At 40.0% G+C, this 14,417-nt stretch overlaps 1 protein-coding gene across 3 annotated transcripts in view; it reads left to right on the top strand.

Annotated features, from left to right (window-relative positions):
* RIMBP2 (RIMS binding protein 2) overlaps positions 1 to 10,897 on the top strand; it is a 144,946-nt gene extending 134,049 nt beyond the window's left edge. For 2 of the 3 annotated variants that reach the window (XM_009888097.1, XM_009888096.1), the window contains 6 exons: positions 733 to 917; positions 3,186 to 3,354; positions 6,900 to 7,003; positions 8,815 to 8,886; positions 10,021 to 10,155; positions 10,747 to 10,886. In XM_009888097.1, coding sequence (XP_009886399.1) covers positions 733 to 917; positions 3,186 to 3,354; positions 6,900 to 7,003; positions 8,815 to 8,886; positions 10,021 to 10,155; positions 10,747 to 10,773 — 692 coding nt within the window. In that variant the 3' untranslated portion in view covers positions 10,774 to 10,886. Of the gene's footprint in view, positions 1 to 732; positions 918 to 3,185; positions 3,355 to 6,899; positions 7,004 to 8,814; positions 8,887 to 10,020; positions 10,156 to 10,746 lie in introns of all 3 variants that reach the window. The other variant, XM_009888095.1, reaches the window with a different exon arrangement.
* The last annotated feature ends 3,520 nt before the right edge of the window (positions 10,898 to 14,417 follow it).

Here is a 14,417-nt window from a genome sequence, read left to right as displayed (position 1 = left end):
GTGTTAAGAGTTGTGATATCCACGGATGATCTTTCTTAATGAGCTTATGGTTAAATGCAGTCATAGCCGCATTCCTCCTGGATTTTAACACGTCTTGGTAGTGCGTGGGTTGGTTTGGGGCGCTGCTGGCCATGTTAACTACTGACTGTGTTTAAACAAAACCGTAGGCAGTGCAGTTCCAACCCTGGCATAACTAACACTGCTGAAATACATTTCTTCTTGCCTGTCTGGAGAGAAGAGGTTATAACCATGTTTTAAACCTAGTACCCAAAACATGGTATGTCAACACAGCTGGGATGTGCTTTCTTGTGTCCATGAAGAGCAGAAGCAGCTGTGCTGGAAAACAGGTGGATCCAAAGCATGGTTATTTTTGCAGTACTGATAAAGCCTATCAGACTCATCATTATGTCACTCTTAACATGCTTCATTAATTGATGGCAAACTCCAGGAAGCCTAACAAGAATTGCTTTCTTACCTGAGCTGTGTTCATGTGTGTAAATGTCAGTGTGGTGCAGGAGATCAATACCACATTAAATGCATGCAGATTGTATATGCTTTTTTAAAAAACAACTTGCTAATTTAAAAACCCCCACCAAACGTAATAGGATATGCATTAAGTTACTGGTTTTTTTCACTGAAATGCCAAACATTTTTCAAATACTTACTGGAATAGTTGAAAGATGAGGCCAACTTGTATTACTGAATTGTTCTTTTCTGAATTTGCTTTCATAGATGGCTATGGTGGTCATGACCATCTTTCTCCCGATATTTATGAAGAATCAGAAACAGATCCTGGCACAGAGGATATATCTACTCGAATATTTGTTGCACTTTTTGACTACGATCCGCTGACAATGTCCCCAAATCCTGATGCTGCAGAAGAAGAGCTGCCATTTAAAGAAGGACAGATCATTAAGGTGGGATCTAAAAGCAAAGGAAACAAAGGACCCGGTTTTACAAACAGGGTCTCCTTTGTTTCCTGTGGAGAAGGCAACTTGTGTGACTTGACTCCAAGGTTTTTTTATCCTCCAGAGGTCCAGGCTGTAAATCTCACTGGATCTGGAACCTAATAGATAGTGCTAACGGCTTAAAAATTACTACGTAATGGGTAACGGGCAAAAATCTCAAAGTTGCTATAGATAGTTAGGGCCAGGCTGGACTAGAGACTTAGGTGCTAAGACCAAAACTGTGGCTCTGAAACCCTCTGTGTCCATTGCCACAAACCCTGCAGGCTTGAGAGAAGGTCTCCTCTTAACTGCAAAGCTGCCACAGACATGCTTAGCGTTGTACCTTCATACGTACCGCAGCGGCTGTATTTTTCTGAGTGCTGAACGCTCCTAGCTGGTATACCTTTAAGCTTCATTCAAGTCTGGAAGTTCAGTATTTCTCTTCCAGAGTCATCCTCTTCTGAAACTGGGGAAACCACTGCCTTTTCTCACCGGTTGGTGTAAAGCACACAAGCTGCCTTTAAAAGGCGCAGAAGACAAATTAGCCCTGTTCATGTGCCAGGGACAGTGTTAAGCTGTCAGTGTTTTTAGCCGTGCCCTCTGCCCCAGCGTGCCTCACCTTGTGGTTGTGCAGCTGCAAGGCAAATTTGTTCAATTTGCTGATCTGAGTTTAAAAAGCCAGTAGATTTTTCCGTTGAATCAGCAAATGTAACCATCTCCTCCTGCAGCCTTGTATTTTATTGGTCTGGTGCAAACCGGGCAGAAATGAGAGAGGCAGAAGGACGAGCTGCTGGTAGTCTGAGGGTAACAGATTTCTGTGTGATCGGAAACAGAACCTGAAGCCACGTAGGCGCATTCGTTACACTACCCGTTTCAAAGATAAAATGGTACCTTAAGCTATTAAAATACTGACTGACTTCCACTGTGTTGGATCGGATCGTAACACAAATGTCTGTATTGTAAATCACAATTTTTTAATGTTAAATACTTTGTTAGATATTTTGCTTACCTTCTTACATGAGGATCTATGCCAAAAGTATGGATCTTGTTTAAGAGCTTGTTTTTCTTTGCAAGAATGTTTGTTTCACTCAGGTATTTTAATTATTTCTTCACAAATACGTACGTGTTTGGCACTGAAAAATCTAGAGAGATCCCACATCAGGAATTTATTCTGAGGGATGTTTGTTTTATCTTTGGGACCATGGTGATTAGTATGTGATCTGCTGCTTTGAATTTCTCATCACATTTTTGTGAAGAGGATTAGTTTGTATTTTCAAACTATTTTTCCTACGTTACCTGAGCAGTGGGATGGTGGAGGGTCAGCTCCACCCCGAGCTGTGTGCAGCCTGTCCCGTACAGGTGTTACGGTCACATACGCCGTGCTGTGTGACGCGTGCCAGGTAAGTCTAGGATAGGGGGTGGTGCAAACTGAGAAACATGCCTGCTCTCAAAAGTTGAGGCCCTTCAGTAGTCATTTTTAATCTACTCTGATTTGAACTGAAGGGATTAGTTTGGGGGTTTTGTTTGTTTTTAAAGAAAAGAAACAATTGATTGAGCCTAAAGAAGGAACAATCTAAACTCAAGCATCAGTTTGGCCTTAGGAACGTCACTTCTGTTTAGCGCAGTGCTCGATCTAGGCCTTCGCGTCATTAGTCGCCTTTATGAATTGACTGCATTTTTAGAATTTAAGAGAAATTTTGGATTTACCTGTTCTCATTGGTGAAAATGGATGCTACTTTTATACCTTAATTCATGTTTTCTGGAAAGACAATAGCAGAGGTTAATGCATATCAAGTATAGTGGGTGTTAGATAGGCATTTTTGATCATATACAAGTTGTTCTGTTCAAAGTAACGACACTCGGCACGGTTTTGCAAATGCTTCATTTTGAATACAGTTCACATAGCACCAAAAATGGTGCCATGTGAGTAATTCTATAAGCATGAGTGTCACCCATTAAGCGTACTTTTGGCTCTGCACAGGGAGAAACTGATGACTACTGTGGCTCTCACTTTCAGTGCATTTCACTGCTAACAAAAAAAGTCCAAACTCTGCTTATGTACCTGAAGTCATAATTCAAATTAATGTAATAATTCCAGTTTTTAACATAGGTCAGAGTAGTCCAAAACTAATGTAAGTCCTCACCCAAACTTTAGTCATCTGTCTACATTTAGCCTGTATTATAATTCCTAAATGCTAAAACCATTATTGGTCAACATTATCCCTCTTTGAATAACAGGTTTATGGGGACAAAGATGCTGATGGATTCTATCGTGGAGAAACCTGTACAAGAATTGGCCTTATCCCATGTAATATGGTCTCTGAGATCCAAGCAGATGATGAAGAGATGATGGATCAGCTTCTAAAACAAGGTTTTCTTCCTTTGAACACACCAGTTGAGAAAATTGGTAAGGAAAAATATATACACTTCACTTCTCCTAACTTTTGGGTGCTGTTAACTTGGCTGGATCTGCTTTGCCTTTTTTTTTTTTTTTTTACTCTATGCAGATGCATCTAAATTTTACAGCAATTTACTACACCATGGGATACATTCTGTGTCAGTATTTGGATGACTTTATTCAACTAATATTTAATCTTGGTCATATCTTTTGCTGCAAATGAGGACTTGTATCTTCACCATTCCACTCATTACTTTATTTTCTTATTTTAAAAAAACGGGGTTTGTCACCTGAAAGATTTCTAGACACAGAACATGATCCCTGTGCTTTGGAGTGTGCTGTGCTGAGGTGCTTTGTGATACGCTCATTGCTGCAAAGCATAAAAAGAATCACTTACTTGTTGTTATTTTATTCTTCTACATTTTCCTACTTTACCAATAATTTAAAGGGATGGTGGCAAAGGGTTATGTGTAATCTCATCTGGGATAGCACATATATTATAAGATTTTATTACTGTTGCAGTAACAAACCCTTTAAAAAGCAGAGTTTGGCCAAACAATTCTGTGTTATGAGCCGCTTGTATTACGTCTTTGGTTCAATGTTGTACACAGATACACAATGAAAAATCAATGCCATGCAGCTGTCTCAATATGTTTTAAAACTTTCAACAGGAACCAGAGAGTATAAAGGGCTGGAGTTAGTTCAGTCCTGTTTAAAAGTGAACTGTAAAAGTGGTTGCTAAAAAAACCAAAGAAATCTTCCACAATTGTTTTCTTAGGTTAAATAAAACCTTATTGTTTCCAAAACTTTATTAGTAAATGTGGGATTTTTTGGGGGGGGAGGGGGGTTGGTTGTTTTTTTTTAGCTATTGAGATATTTTTAAATTCTCCATTGTCCATGAAAGGGAAGTATGATTTAATTCTTAAATGCTTGAGTTCTTAATTCCAATCTGTGTATTTATTTACTTGTGCCACAGAAATACAATGAATACTCCCACCCACATGCACTTGTAAACCCCACTGCCCATCTGCTCCTGTAGGTATAGCACAGGCACCTACACGTACGTTTACAGGACGAAAGCTTGGGACAGGCACAGAGCGGGAGCTACAGGCGTGCCCGAATGGGTTGGCTGCAGACAGCATTGTTCTGCACAAGTCCTCGTTTTAGCATGGGTCTACATCATGGGAGGTGTGTCGGAATGAGCCCCCTAACCTGCGTTAGGTACAGCCGGAAACACCACTGGGGCCGGATGGGATTAGGAAGTGTCTAAATATATTCCTCCTTCTAGCAACGAGGTCACATGTGGGCACAGAAAATATCTTCCTGAACAGCTACAACTGAAACTTACTGCTTCAAGTCCTGCTCAGCACTCTCAGTTCTTATCAAAGTCAGCAAATTGTTGATACAGAACACTTGTGAAAATCAAACACTAATCTACATAGCTCCCCATAATTTGAATATTTTGGCTAAGAGTCATATTTTGCTAATATAATTGGATTTTTTTGTTGTGCTTAACTGGCAGCATCTCCTGAAATAGCTGAGAAATCAGAAGCTCTGTCTTGGAAAGAGGGAGAGGCAATTTGTGACACAAGTGTTGCCCTGTCTTACATTTTTAAGCAATTCTTTTTATTCTGGGATGTTTCTGAGCGAGCTGTTAGCAACCTACCCCCAGCAGTTCACCTTTAAATGTTTTAGCACTTTAAAAGCGTCATGTATTTTCTCTTTAATATGGATTTAAATTGTTAGTCATTTCAAAACCAAAAACCAACAAACACTCTTACTAATGGATTCGGAAAGAACAGTTAGTTTGGCTTAATTTTAAACTAAATACAAATTCTGAACAGCAGAGATCCACGTGCCCAGACCCTCGCTGTCACAGAGGCTGCCCACGTGGATTTTTAGCGGAAGAAGGCTCTAATTGCCAGTCTGTCTCGTATTGTTACTCATATTTTTAATGTCATATCAGACACTTTACATGCTGTGTTCATATGACTATATTTTTCTTAATCCTTTGCCCACATGAAATCCTTAAAAACAGAACTTTGAACAGCTTCATATCTTTTCTTCTTTTATTTGTATGCATTCCTTTCCTGAAGTCAACTGTGACCGTTTCAAAGAGAGCACACGCTCTGTACACCGCAGATCCAGAAAGTCTAAAAGAGGTCTGTGCTAAGAACCAATAACTTGATTCAAGCTGTAAATTAGCTGAAATGATTTGAGCTGTCTAGAGTTATTTTTTTATGCCTTTGAACTTTTGGAAACCAGAAGTTGGAAAATAATTGTCACGTAGCAATTTCCTGTAGGGTCCTTTTTGGATTCTTTTCTTAGTCGTAGAGGGGCCCTTGACCCTGAGCAGTGGGCAGTGTCTCGCCCCAACGCAATACTTCAAAATGGAAAGTGCGGCCCTGAGACTATGGCTTCGGTGTGGGTTGATCCCGGCTTTGGGGATCAGGGGTCGGGTCCCGCGTCTCTTACAGCCCGTGCCTTCATTTTGGTGCTCTCCTTGTCCTCCGTGTAAATCCCTTGCGTTGGTAGCTGGGAAAATCTCTCCAAACCACCCACTGCAAAAGTAAGCGATCTCCTCTGACTGACCGCTCAGCGGCAGCCGGGGGGCCGGGCCGGCTGTGAGTGCATGCTACACTCGGCGCTCGCTCCTACATCAGCCGACCTTTAATGTTCCCCCTCCTGCCGGAACAACCATAGGGCTCCCCCTCACCGGGGCTTCCTCTGTCACACTGCCTAACGCTCATCAGACCTGCCCTCAATGCCTGTCTGTAAGTAGCACTAACAAGCATGTTTCTCTTGCTGCAGCAATCATCCGCAAGAATCATGCTAATATCAGTCAAATTTAAATTGAAGCCCATTTGGGACTTCGCTGTAAATGTTTAGTATCGATCAATAAACATTTCACGTGGTTCTTGAAAACTACAAATTTTACTCCTTTCCTTCTGTTCCCCACAAAGGAAATTTGTAAAATTAAACAGTATTTAAGAATCTGGTATGTAGTCAAGTCTTGAAAATTCTGCAAACCACTTGCGTACCGGGTGGTCTCTTTTGTCTTGGGCCAGCCGAGAGCGTCCCTGTCTCCTTCCAGTGTCCCAGCAGAAAGTTGAAGAATAATCCCAGACACAAAATTCCTTGTGCTTAGGACGGGGGGAGGGCATAGACAGTAAACGTGGAAGTTTGAATAAAATGAAACAAACGTAATTTTTCAGTGTTTGGCTTTTGTATAAGCTGGTAACCTCTGATTCTTACAACCAAGAATGGCTGAAAATTTCAGAATGGTGGTTTTGCAGATAAATACCATTCAGAGGATTCAGTGGCTTAGAGTAAAGAGGGTGAGCCAACTGCATAAAAACATTTATGAAACTTACATGCTGTTTTATCTGCGTTAATAGGTTTGGTAATCTGTGACCTTTTATCACTGTGCTAGAGAAATAGCAACAGTTAGTGCACTGTTGTGAGAATGACATGGGGGAAAATTGCACCTTGTTTTTCTTTTCAAAATAACTTTGATAGCTTTCCTTCCCTTCCTCTCCTTGTGATCGGAACAGAAAGAAACAGACGGAGCGGCAGACAGCACACGGTGTCTACAAGACGGATGGTGGCACTGTATGATTACGATCCAAGAGAAAGTTCTCCTAACGTTGACGTAGAGGTATTGCCATAGTTGTTTACTGTGGTTACCATGTATGGAGCAGGAGCGTGGTTGGCACTGATGAGCACTACGAGATATTTACAGTGGATGGGCAAAGAAAAAAAAAAAAAAAGTTGAGAATTACAAACATTGGTCAGGTGTTTTTGGGCAGATGTCTATGACAAGCTTATGGCTTCTGTACAAGTAGATTTATGGTGCCTGTTCAAACAAACTCAAGGAATGGCCTTTGTAAGAGTTATTTACTGCAGCTCAATACATTATATATATAGTCAGTTATGGATATATGGTTGTGCAGTATATGTACAGACATACATTTATAACAAAAGGCTATATTAAAAACACGGAGTTATAAATAGTAGGGAATGATTATTTTTCCCAATTGTTTTCAAATTTCCTGTGTATGTTTCCACATAAGAATGTGATTTTTTTTTGAGAAGTGCCCAAGCTCATGCTGCCAAGCTGATAGTGATGCCTGCTTCCAGCGCTCTCTAACCGACGCCACCAAAATCAACCCTCCTTCCCAACCCAAACCTGACCAATATAGCACAGTAGAACAGCATTCATAATGTATTTCTTTCTCCAAATTGATACATCTGAGCTTTTGTGAATGTACATCTTGTCTGTACTTTTTTTTTTAATAACAATGTAAGGATATGGTAAACAACTGAGCATTAGCTAGATCTTCATTTAAAAAGCAGCTGACCGTTAGCTAGAGCTTCATCGTGGGTTTATCTTCCATTTACCCACATGCAGTCCCCCATCTCTCCATACCTGTCATCAGCAACAAGGGAATCACTTTCCCATTGTCTTTGCTGTTACACGGTAAGTCCCTCAGTCAAGGTGTGGCGCAATTTTCATTTGTATTTGCGTTGTGGTAAAGAATGTCAGGGTATACTCAAAGCTCTAAAAAATACTGCAGGTGTTCTAAGTTATCCTTTAAAATGTTTGTTTTAATTTGTGAATTTTTTAAAGAAAGTGATTTTTGAAATATGTGGGACTTGATGCTTTAAAACTCAACCAGGGTTGCTTATATTTCTCACTGAACCAAATCCAGTTCTAAATTATGGTGTTTCGAAGTAGTTTGGGCAACAACTCAAATAAATTGTACTGATACAGTGCAAAAATTTTATTTGTTCTCTCTTTCCCATGACCACAGGAAAATAAAAATAAGTTTAAAAAAACCTAATTACATTACATTTAAACCACGGGCAACTAAAAAGAGCCCAGTACACTGTTTGCAGATCAGAGACTGGAGCTGCCCGTTATGAAGCCTTTATTGACCAAAAGTTTAGTTCAGGAACTTTGTTTCAGGCGAGGCAGCCTCAGCTGCTCCCGGTAGTTGTAGCACGCAGCTCTGTACACATCGTGGACCTGAGCCACGTCCCTCCCCTCCGGCTTCTTCCCTCCTCACGGAGGGGTTGACTGAAAGGGGCCTTTGAAGGCAGGCAGTTCAAAGCTTCAGTTTGTTCAGGTTGTTGAAGGCGGTGTGCAGGTGCGTTCTGAGGATCACCAGGGTCTGGGCACACTCAGCTGGTACATCGCAAGGAATCCTGGGGGGGCGAAGTGCTGGTGGGAGAGGTGCCAGCTTAAAAAAAAAAAATAAAAAAAAAAATTGGGAGAGGCGCCAGCTTAAAAAAAAAAAAAATTTATAAAACAAAAAAAAGGTTTTGCTCTCAAAGTTCTATTTGGTTTCACCACCTGTGTCTTAACATAAAGGAGAGAAAGAAATATTAACGGATCTACCATTAATAAAGACAGTGTTAACCTTTGCCTAACAAGACATGCATTGTCACCTGTTCCTTTTTCTGCAGGCTGAGCTGACATTCTGCACCGGGGACATTATCACAGTCTTCGGTGAAATTGATGAAGATGGATTTTACTATGTAAGTTGGCTTCTGTTTGGTCAGGTCAAACTGCTACAGACTGTTAGAGCAATCTTCACTCACATGAATTATCAACTGAGAGCCCGGGCGGGTTCCAGGCCTCAGATCCAGCTCGGTGTGTTGTAGGAATAGCTGTGACCCTAATTTAGCAAAAAACATGGCCCCAGCTGGCACGCCCAGAAGCACTGTCACAAGAGGGTCAGTGTCACTGTGCCCGTTTCATCCCTGGGAGGAGGAGCCCTGGTCGAGCCGGGACACTGACCCGCGCTCAGCTCCCGCTGCTGCATGGGCTGTAGAACCCGAGCAGCTCCCGCCACTGGGGGGACCCCACAGCACTGCCCCATTTTTCTAGGAAGTGTTGTTCAGGCAGCTCAGAGCTGCCGCTAGCGTTCTATATTTGCCTCATTTAGTTAGCCGGAAAATGTGTATTTTGATCATATATCCATCTAAACAAACATGTGACTCAGGCAGTAAGGTACAGCATTTCGGGGGGGGGCGGGAAACCTAGATAGACCCTGTCCTGACTATAAAGGGTTACTTGATTAAAATAAATCAGTAAAATAATTCCGTATCCTTTTAAGCAGTAGTTAACTGATGGTACTACTGTCATTCCTTTAGGAGGAGAAGAGTTTGATCACAGGAGGCAATATTCCAGCACGGCCTGGCCTGGCCAGCTGTCTTCCAAGTTGACAGCTGCTGCCCATCTGCAGCTGGAATTTGCACTTCCCATTTCCCTGCCGTCTTAGCCATAGAAAGAGGCCCAGCTCTGTCTCTTTCATTTTAGAAGTGGTCCCTGTTGAGACCCAAAGGAAAAGTTTGCTGGCCTCAGCAGTGCCTTCAGGTTGTGCAGCCCAGCACCTCACACAGCCGCGGCACTGCCCTCCCACACCTACAGTGTGGGAATTCAGCTCCTGCTTCTCCATTGCGCGGAGATAATGCACACAGGGGTTCATTTGCTTACACATGCTCCCCTTGTGGTCTTCAAGAGGGTTAAGGTTAACGTCCTAAGTGACTGTAGATGGATATTTCCTCTTCCTCTCTGGCTTTGAAATAGTCAAAAGTATTTCCTTACCTTCTTGGGAACCGACAGTTGCTTTCATTAAAACATTCACTGAAATTTTCATCATGTTGCAGGGTGAACTTAACGGACAGAAGGGGCTGGTTCCTTCCAACTTTCTTGAAGAAGTGCCTGATGATGTTGAAGTCTATCTGTCTGATGCACCCTCGCGATATGTTCACGATACACCGATGCGTACAAAAGCAAAAAGGGTAAGCAACCAAATAAGAAAATCTTAAATTTTATTTTCCATTCCATTCCGTCTCATATATAATTTAGACATTACTTTTAACATTTTAAATCCATTTGCTCATTTAAAATTAACTTTCAAATATATAAAATAAAACAAAGAAAAATGACTTTACGTAGCCTTCCACTAGCTCGTTACATTTGTAAATGAAGAAACTAAGTTGACCATTGGATTTCAGTCATTACAGTACCTTCTATTATAATTTGAGTTTAAACAGCTTTTCCCTGGTGGAAGTAGTTACTTCCTAATGCTTCTAAAGCTGCTCTTACTACACGCGGTATCTAGAGGAAAGCAAAAGTTCTTGTGGAGGAGAGTGGTAGCAGCATTCCTGTAAAGCTGCTGTGAATGCAGCTGATTGACAGCACTCAGCTTTTAATCCGTATGACTTCCTGGTCCAACTGGCATTAGTTAATTGCCCAGAGCCTTCTCTTTTATGAAAGACTAATCATGTTTAGAGTATCTCATTTTTGGTTTTGTTTCATCACTGCAATACTTTTATATATTATATATTTTATATATATTTTTATTTCTTTGCTCATCTGCTTGGAAACAGAAGAAGAGTGTTCATTTCACACCTTAATAAGGCAATGTAGCCTTCACGTAAGTGAGCAACTGAAGATACCAATAGAGATTTCAATTAAAGCTACCTGGCTCTCTAATGCAAGTCTTGAAACTTAATTGTGGGGGAAAAAAAAAAAAAAAAAAGAAATATGTCTCCAAAAGCCTTGGCCACAGAAGAATAGGCTGTATGCTTTTACTATATCTAGCCAAGTCAATTTAGTTTTTTTAGGAGACAAATCCTTTAAAAAGGAATCTTTAGAAATAAGTCAATTAGACCTCATTTTATGAAGGTCAACGTTTGGAACATATTTCTTCCTGAGCTGACTGTTTATGTTTACATAGAAAGGAGAGTTTGATGTCTAACTACCCTACAACCAAAAGCTGCATATTGCATTGTTAGCCAACCTGGGATGTAAAAATTCCAAGCTCCTACATCAAGAGAAAAGCACAACACCCCCAACCCTTAAAGACCCTACAAATGAACTGTAAGCTGATATGTACGGTAGTTTACAAGGGTATAGTTGGTTTTGAAACTCATTACACTCAAATATAGCTACTTAAATTGTCTGCCTTAAAAATGTGTTTTCCATAATCGATTATACCCAGTTTGCCTAAGACCAACTATTCAATAATTCTGAAAAAAAATCCCTTCACATGGTACAATTTACTTGGCTTTTCCTAGAAAGTGCACATTTGAAATATCAGCAACTGTTTGGTTTACCAATGCAATAAAAGTCTCAATATGAAACATGCAGCTCACTGAATGAATGCATTAGACTAAATATATGGTATCTTCAGGTGTACGTTGGGGTGCTTTACCAAGTTGGTTTTTATTTTTTTTATTTTTTTTCATTAGAACTAGACCTTGATTTAAAATCAAAGTAGGCTTGAAGCCCCTTTGCTTAACTCTGTTGCACAAGCCAGTAAATTGCTAATGTTTTAACTTGAACTACAAGATAACAGGGGTCCCCAAGGCATGGATTCTGCTATGAAAATATCACCTTAAATCAATAGCGTCACATCCTGTCAGCCAGGCACTGTAGTTAGGATAGGCTGAGTAGAAGTAGCTTTAGCGTTTTCATTCAAGTGCTTTTGATGATTGAAAAAAAAAAAAAATAGCTGTTTAAGATATTTAGGAATGCTGTCATCTAACTATTGTACAAGTATTCACCTTCATTCAGCAACCTCATAGCTACAGCACACGCATCAAGCAGTCAGGGTCTTTAAGCTTTCTTTGATTGTGATTAAGGTTCATTTTAGCTTTTTCTTTTTCCTTTTCTTTTTTTTTTTTTTCTTTTAAGCCAGTGTGCCATCTTCTCAAATATGTACATAAAGTTTGCTAGCCAATTGTAAAGAAAAGACATTTAAAGGACATTAAAAAAAAAGTGATCATGTAGCATTTTAAATTTCTTCCAAAAAGTTTGGCTTCTATAGATTGCTAATCTGTAGTAATTAACACATTTATTTTTCTTAAATCTATAGCTAAAAGTATCCCTATTCATTTTTGTACTATCAGAGTATGGAAATGCAAAACCAAACCCAGTTTTGTGGCTTTTGTGGCCAGAACTATGGCAAAACCAATTTATCCAACTCCTCTTTAAAAAAGTATAACCAAACAGTCCAAACTCTATTGGACTATTTTCTATTGTCTATACCTTTTTTCCTCAAAGTTTCTGTATTTTCCGTAAGCCCATACAGTATTTTAAGCCACAAAGAAGAAAGGAACCAGCCCTTTTTATTTAAGTGGGTAATGGGACAAGTAATGTTACCAGCTTTCTTGATGATAATAGCTTTTAAGCTTTCAAACATTCAATAAATTATAACAATGTACCTAATAGGTTCCTCCTGAGAATACAGGTACATCCCGGAGAGCACCATCCCCCACAGTTCATCTCCATTCTGGGTCACCTACGTCACCTATGGGTTCTGGTAGTCCCGGGAGAGGCAGGGATATGTCCTCGAAAAAGAAAAAGGGGCTGCTTTCCAAAGGCAAGAAACTGCTGAAAAAGCTTGGTGCAGTGAAATGATTCATGTACTCCTGGACAACTTGTAAAGCTTCCAGTCTGTCTATTTTTTTTTTTTTTTAAACGTCAAAACTAGGGCTTTCATGACTATGCAGTACAACTTTCCCAAACCTTTGCATTTTTAACTCTGACATCAATAGAATCATGTGAATTGCTTAATCAAAACGGCAAGAAAAAAGGAAGTGCATTTGTTGTTGCAAATATGTTTTTCTTTAAAAAGAAAAAAAAAAAATTGTGGGCTTAGGAGCAGAAGAACATGGTTTTATTTGAAGTCAACTCAACACCTGCAACTCCATTGGATAAATCTCAGCCTTTGTTCTCCTTTAGCCATGAGTGGGGGAAAGAAAACTCTATTCATTGATTCCTGGCTCAGAAAGCTCACCCCACTGTAGTATTTATCACAAACAAAAATGGTCTTGAAACTCCTAGTTTAATCAGCCTTGATGTTTTGCCTTATTAATGCACAATGATTTGTACTGTCTAATAAATATACAGCGTATACTTTGTATGTACTGTGTATTCAGCTGTCTTCATCTTCCCTAAAACATGGTAATTTAAGATCAAGTACTATGTTACTGACTCCATTCAATGTCTGATGTAACTCCTGGGAGTTTGGAAGTGCTGTGCAAAATGCTTTCTTTTTGGGTTTTTTTGCCTTTTTTTCCCCCCAAACCAACCCCCTTGTATCAGTTTCCTTTGTCACCATTTTCACTAACTGAAATCAGATACAGTGTAAGTTATTCAGAGGCTCACCCAGTTTCAACCATTCAGCCTCCAGCTCTGGAGTTCCTGGTTCACTGTTCTAAATTACTGGGGCGGTGGTGGGGGAAACAAACCAAAACACAACAAAAAACCTTTACTCCCCAACTTATTTTCCTGTGGAGGTACAGTCCTAAGTTAAAAAGCATTTTCATATTGATGATGTCAGTTTCAAGATAAAGCGTATGTCTAAAGTTAAAAGTGAAAAACCGTGTTACACACACTAAGCCGTAGCCAGAAAAAAGGCTGCAACAGCTGATAATCAAATATTAATTGCAATATTGGCATCTCAATAAAAACAATCTTACACATTGATGGCAGTCATTGGCTGTTACTATTTTGTAATTCTTGTCCATTTGTAAATTGTTTTTACTGTTTATACATACTTTTCAGACTGCCTTTCTTTTTGTAATTTATGGAAGGTTTATAAATGAATGATCAAAGCTTCCCCATTGTGTCTTCAGATAATAATGTAAATTACTGTAAGATACCGTGTGCTAGATTATAACATTTAATTAAAGAAAATAACTGGCCTAAATTTGTGGTAAAGTACTGTGTGGGTGTGTGCATGTGTACAACTGTTGTGTATTATATTTTATATAAATAAATAATTTGATATTTTGTAGAGTGCAGTATGTTTGGTGAATCTACTGTTACCAGCTGCCGGATGATTGTGTCAGCCTCCCCTCCTTTTCTATGGGACTGGGCACAAGGGCCAAGACCCTGCCCAGGGAGCGGTTATTAAGTGCAGTCTATGTGCTCAGATGCTGCACCCACATGGAAAAGGAACAGTCCACAGCGGCCGTTTCCTACCTTTCCACAGCTGCACTAGCTCCTTTTCTGCTGACCTCAAATAACAGAAAGCAAATCAGAATGAATA

The sequence above is a fragment of the Charadrius vociferus genome, unplaced genomic scaffold (genome assembly GCF_000708025.1).
Source record: "Charadrius vociferus isolate BGI_N301 unplaced genomic scaffold, ASM70802v2 scaffold326, whole genome shotgun sequence".
Classification (NCBI taxonomy): Eukaryota; Metazoa; Chordata; class Aves; order Charadriiformes; family Charadriidae; genus Charadrius; species Charadrius vociferus.
This window is presented reverse-complemented; position numbering and strand designations above follow the sequence as displayed.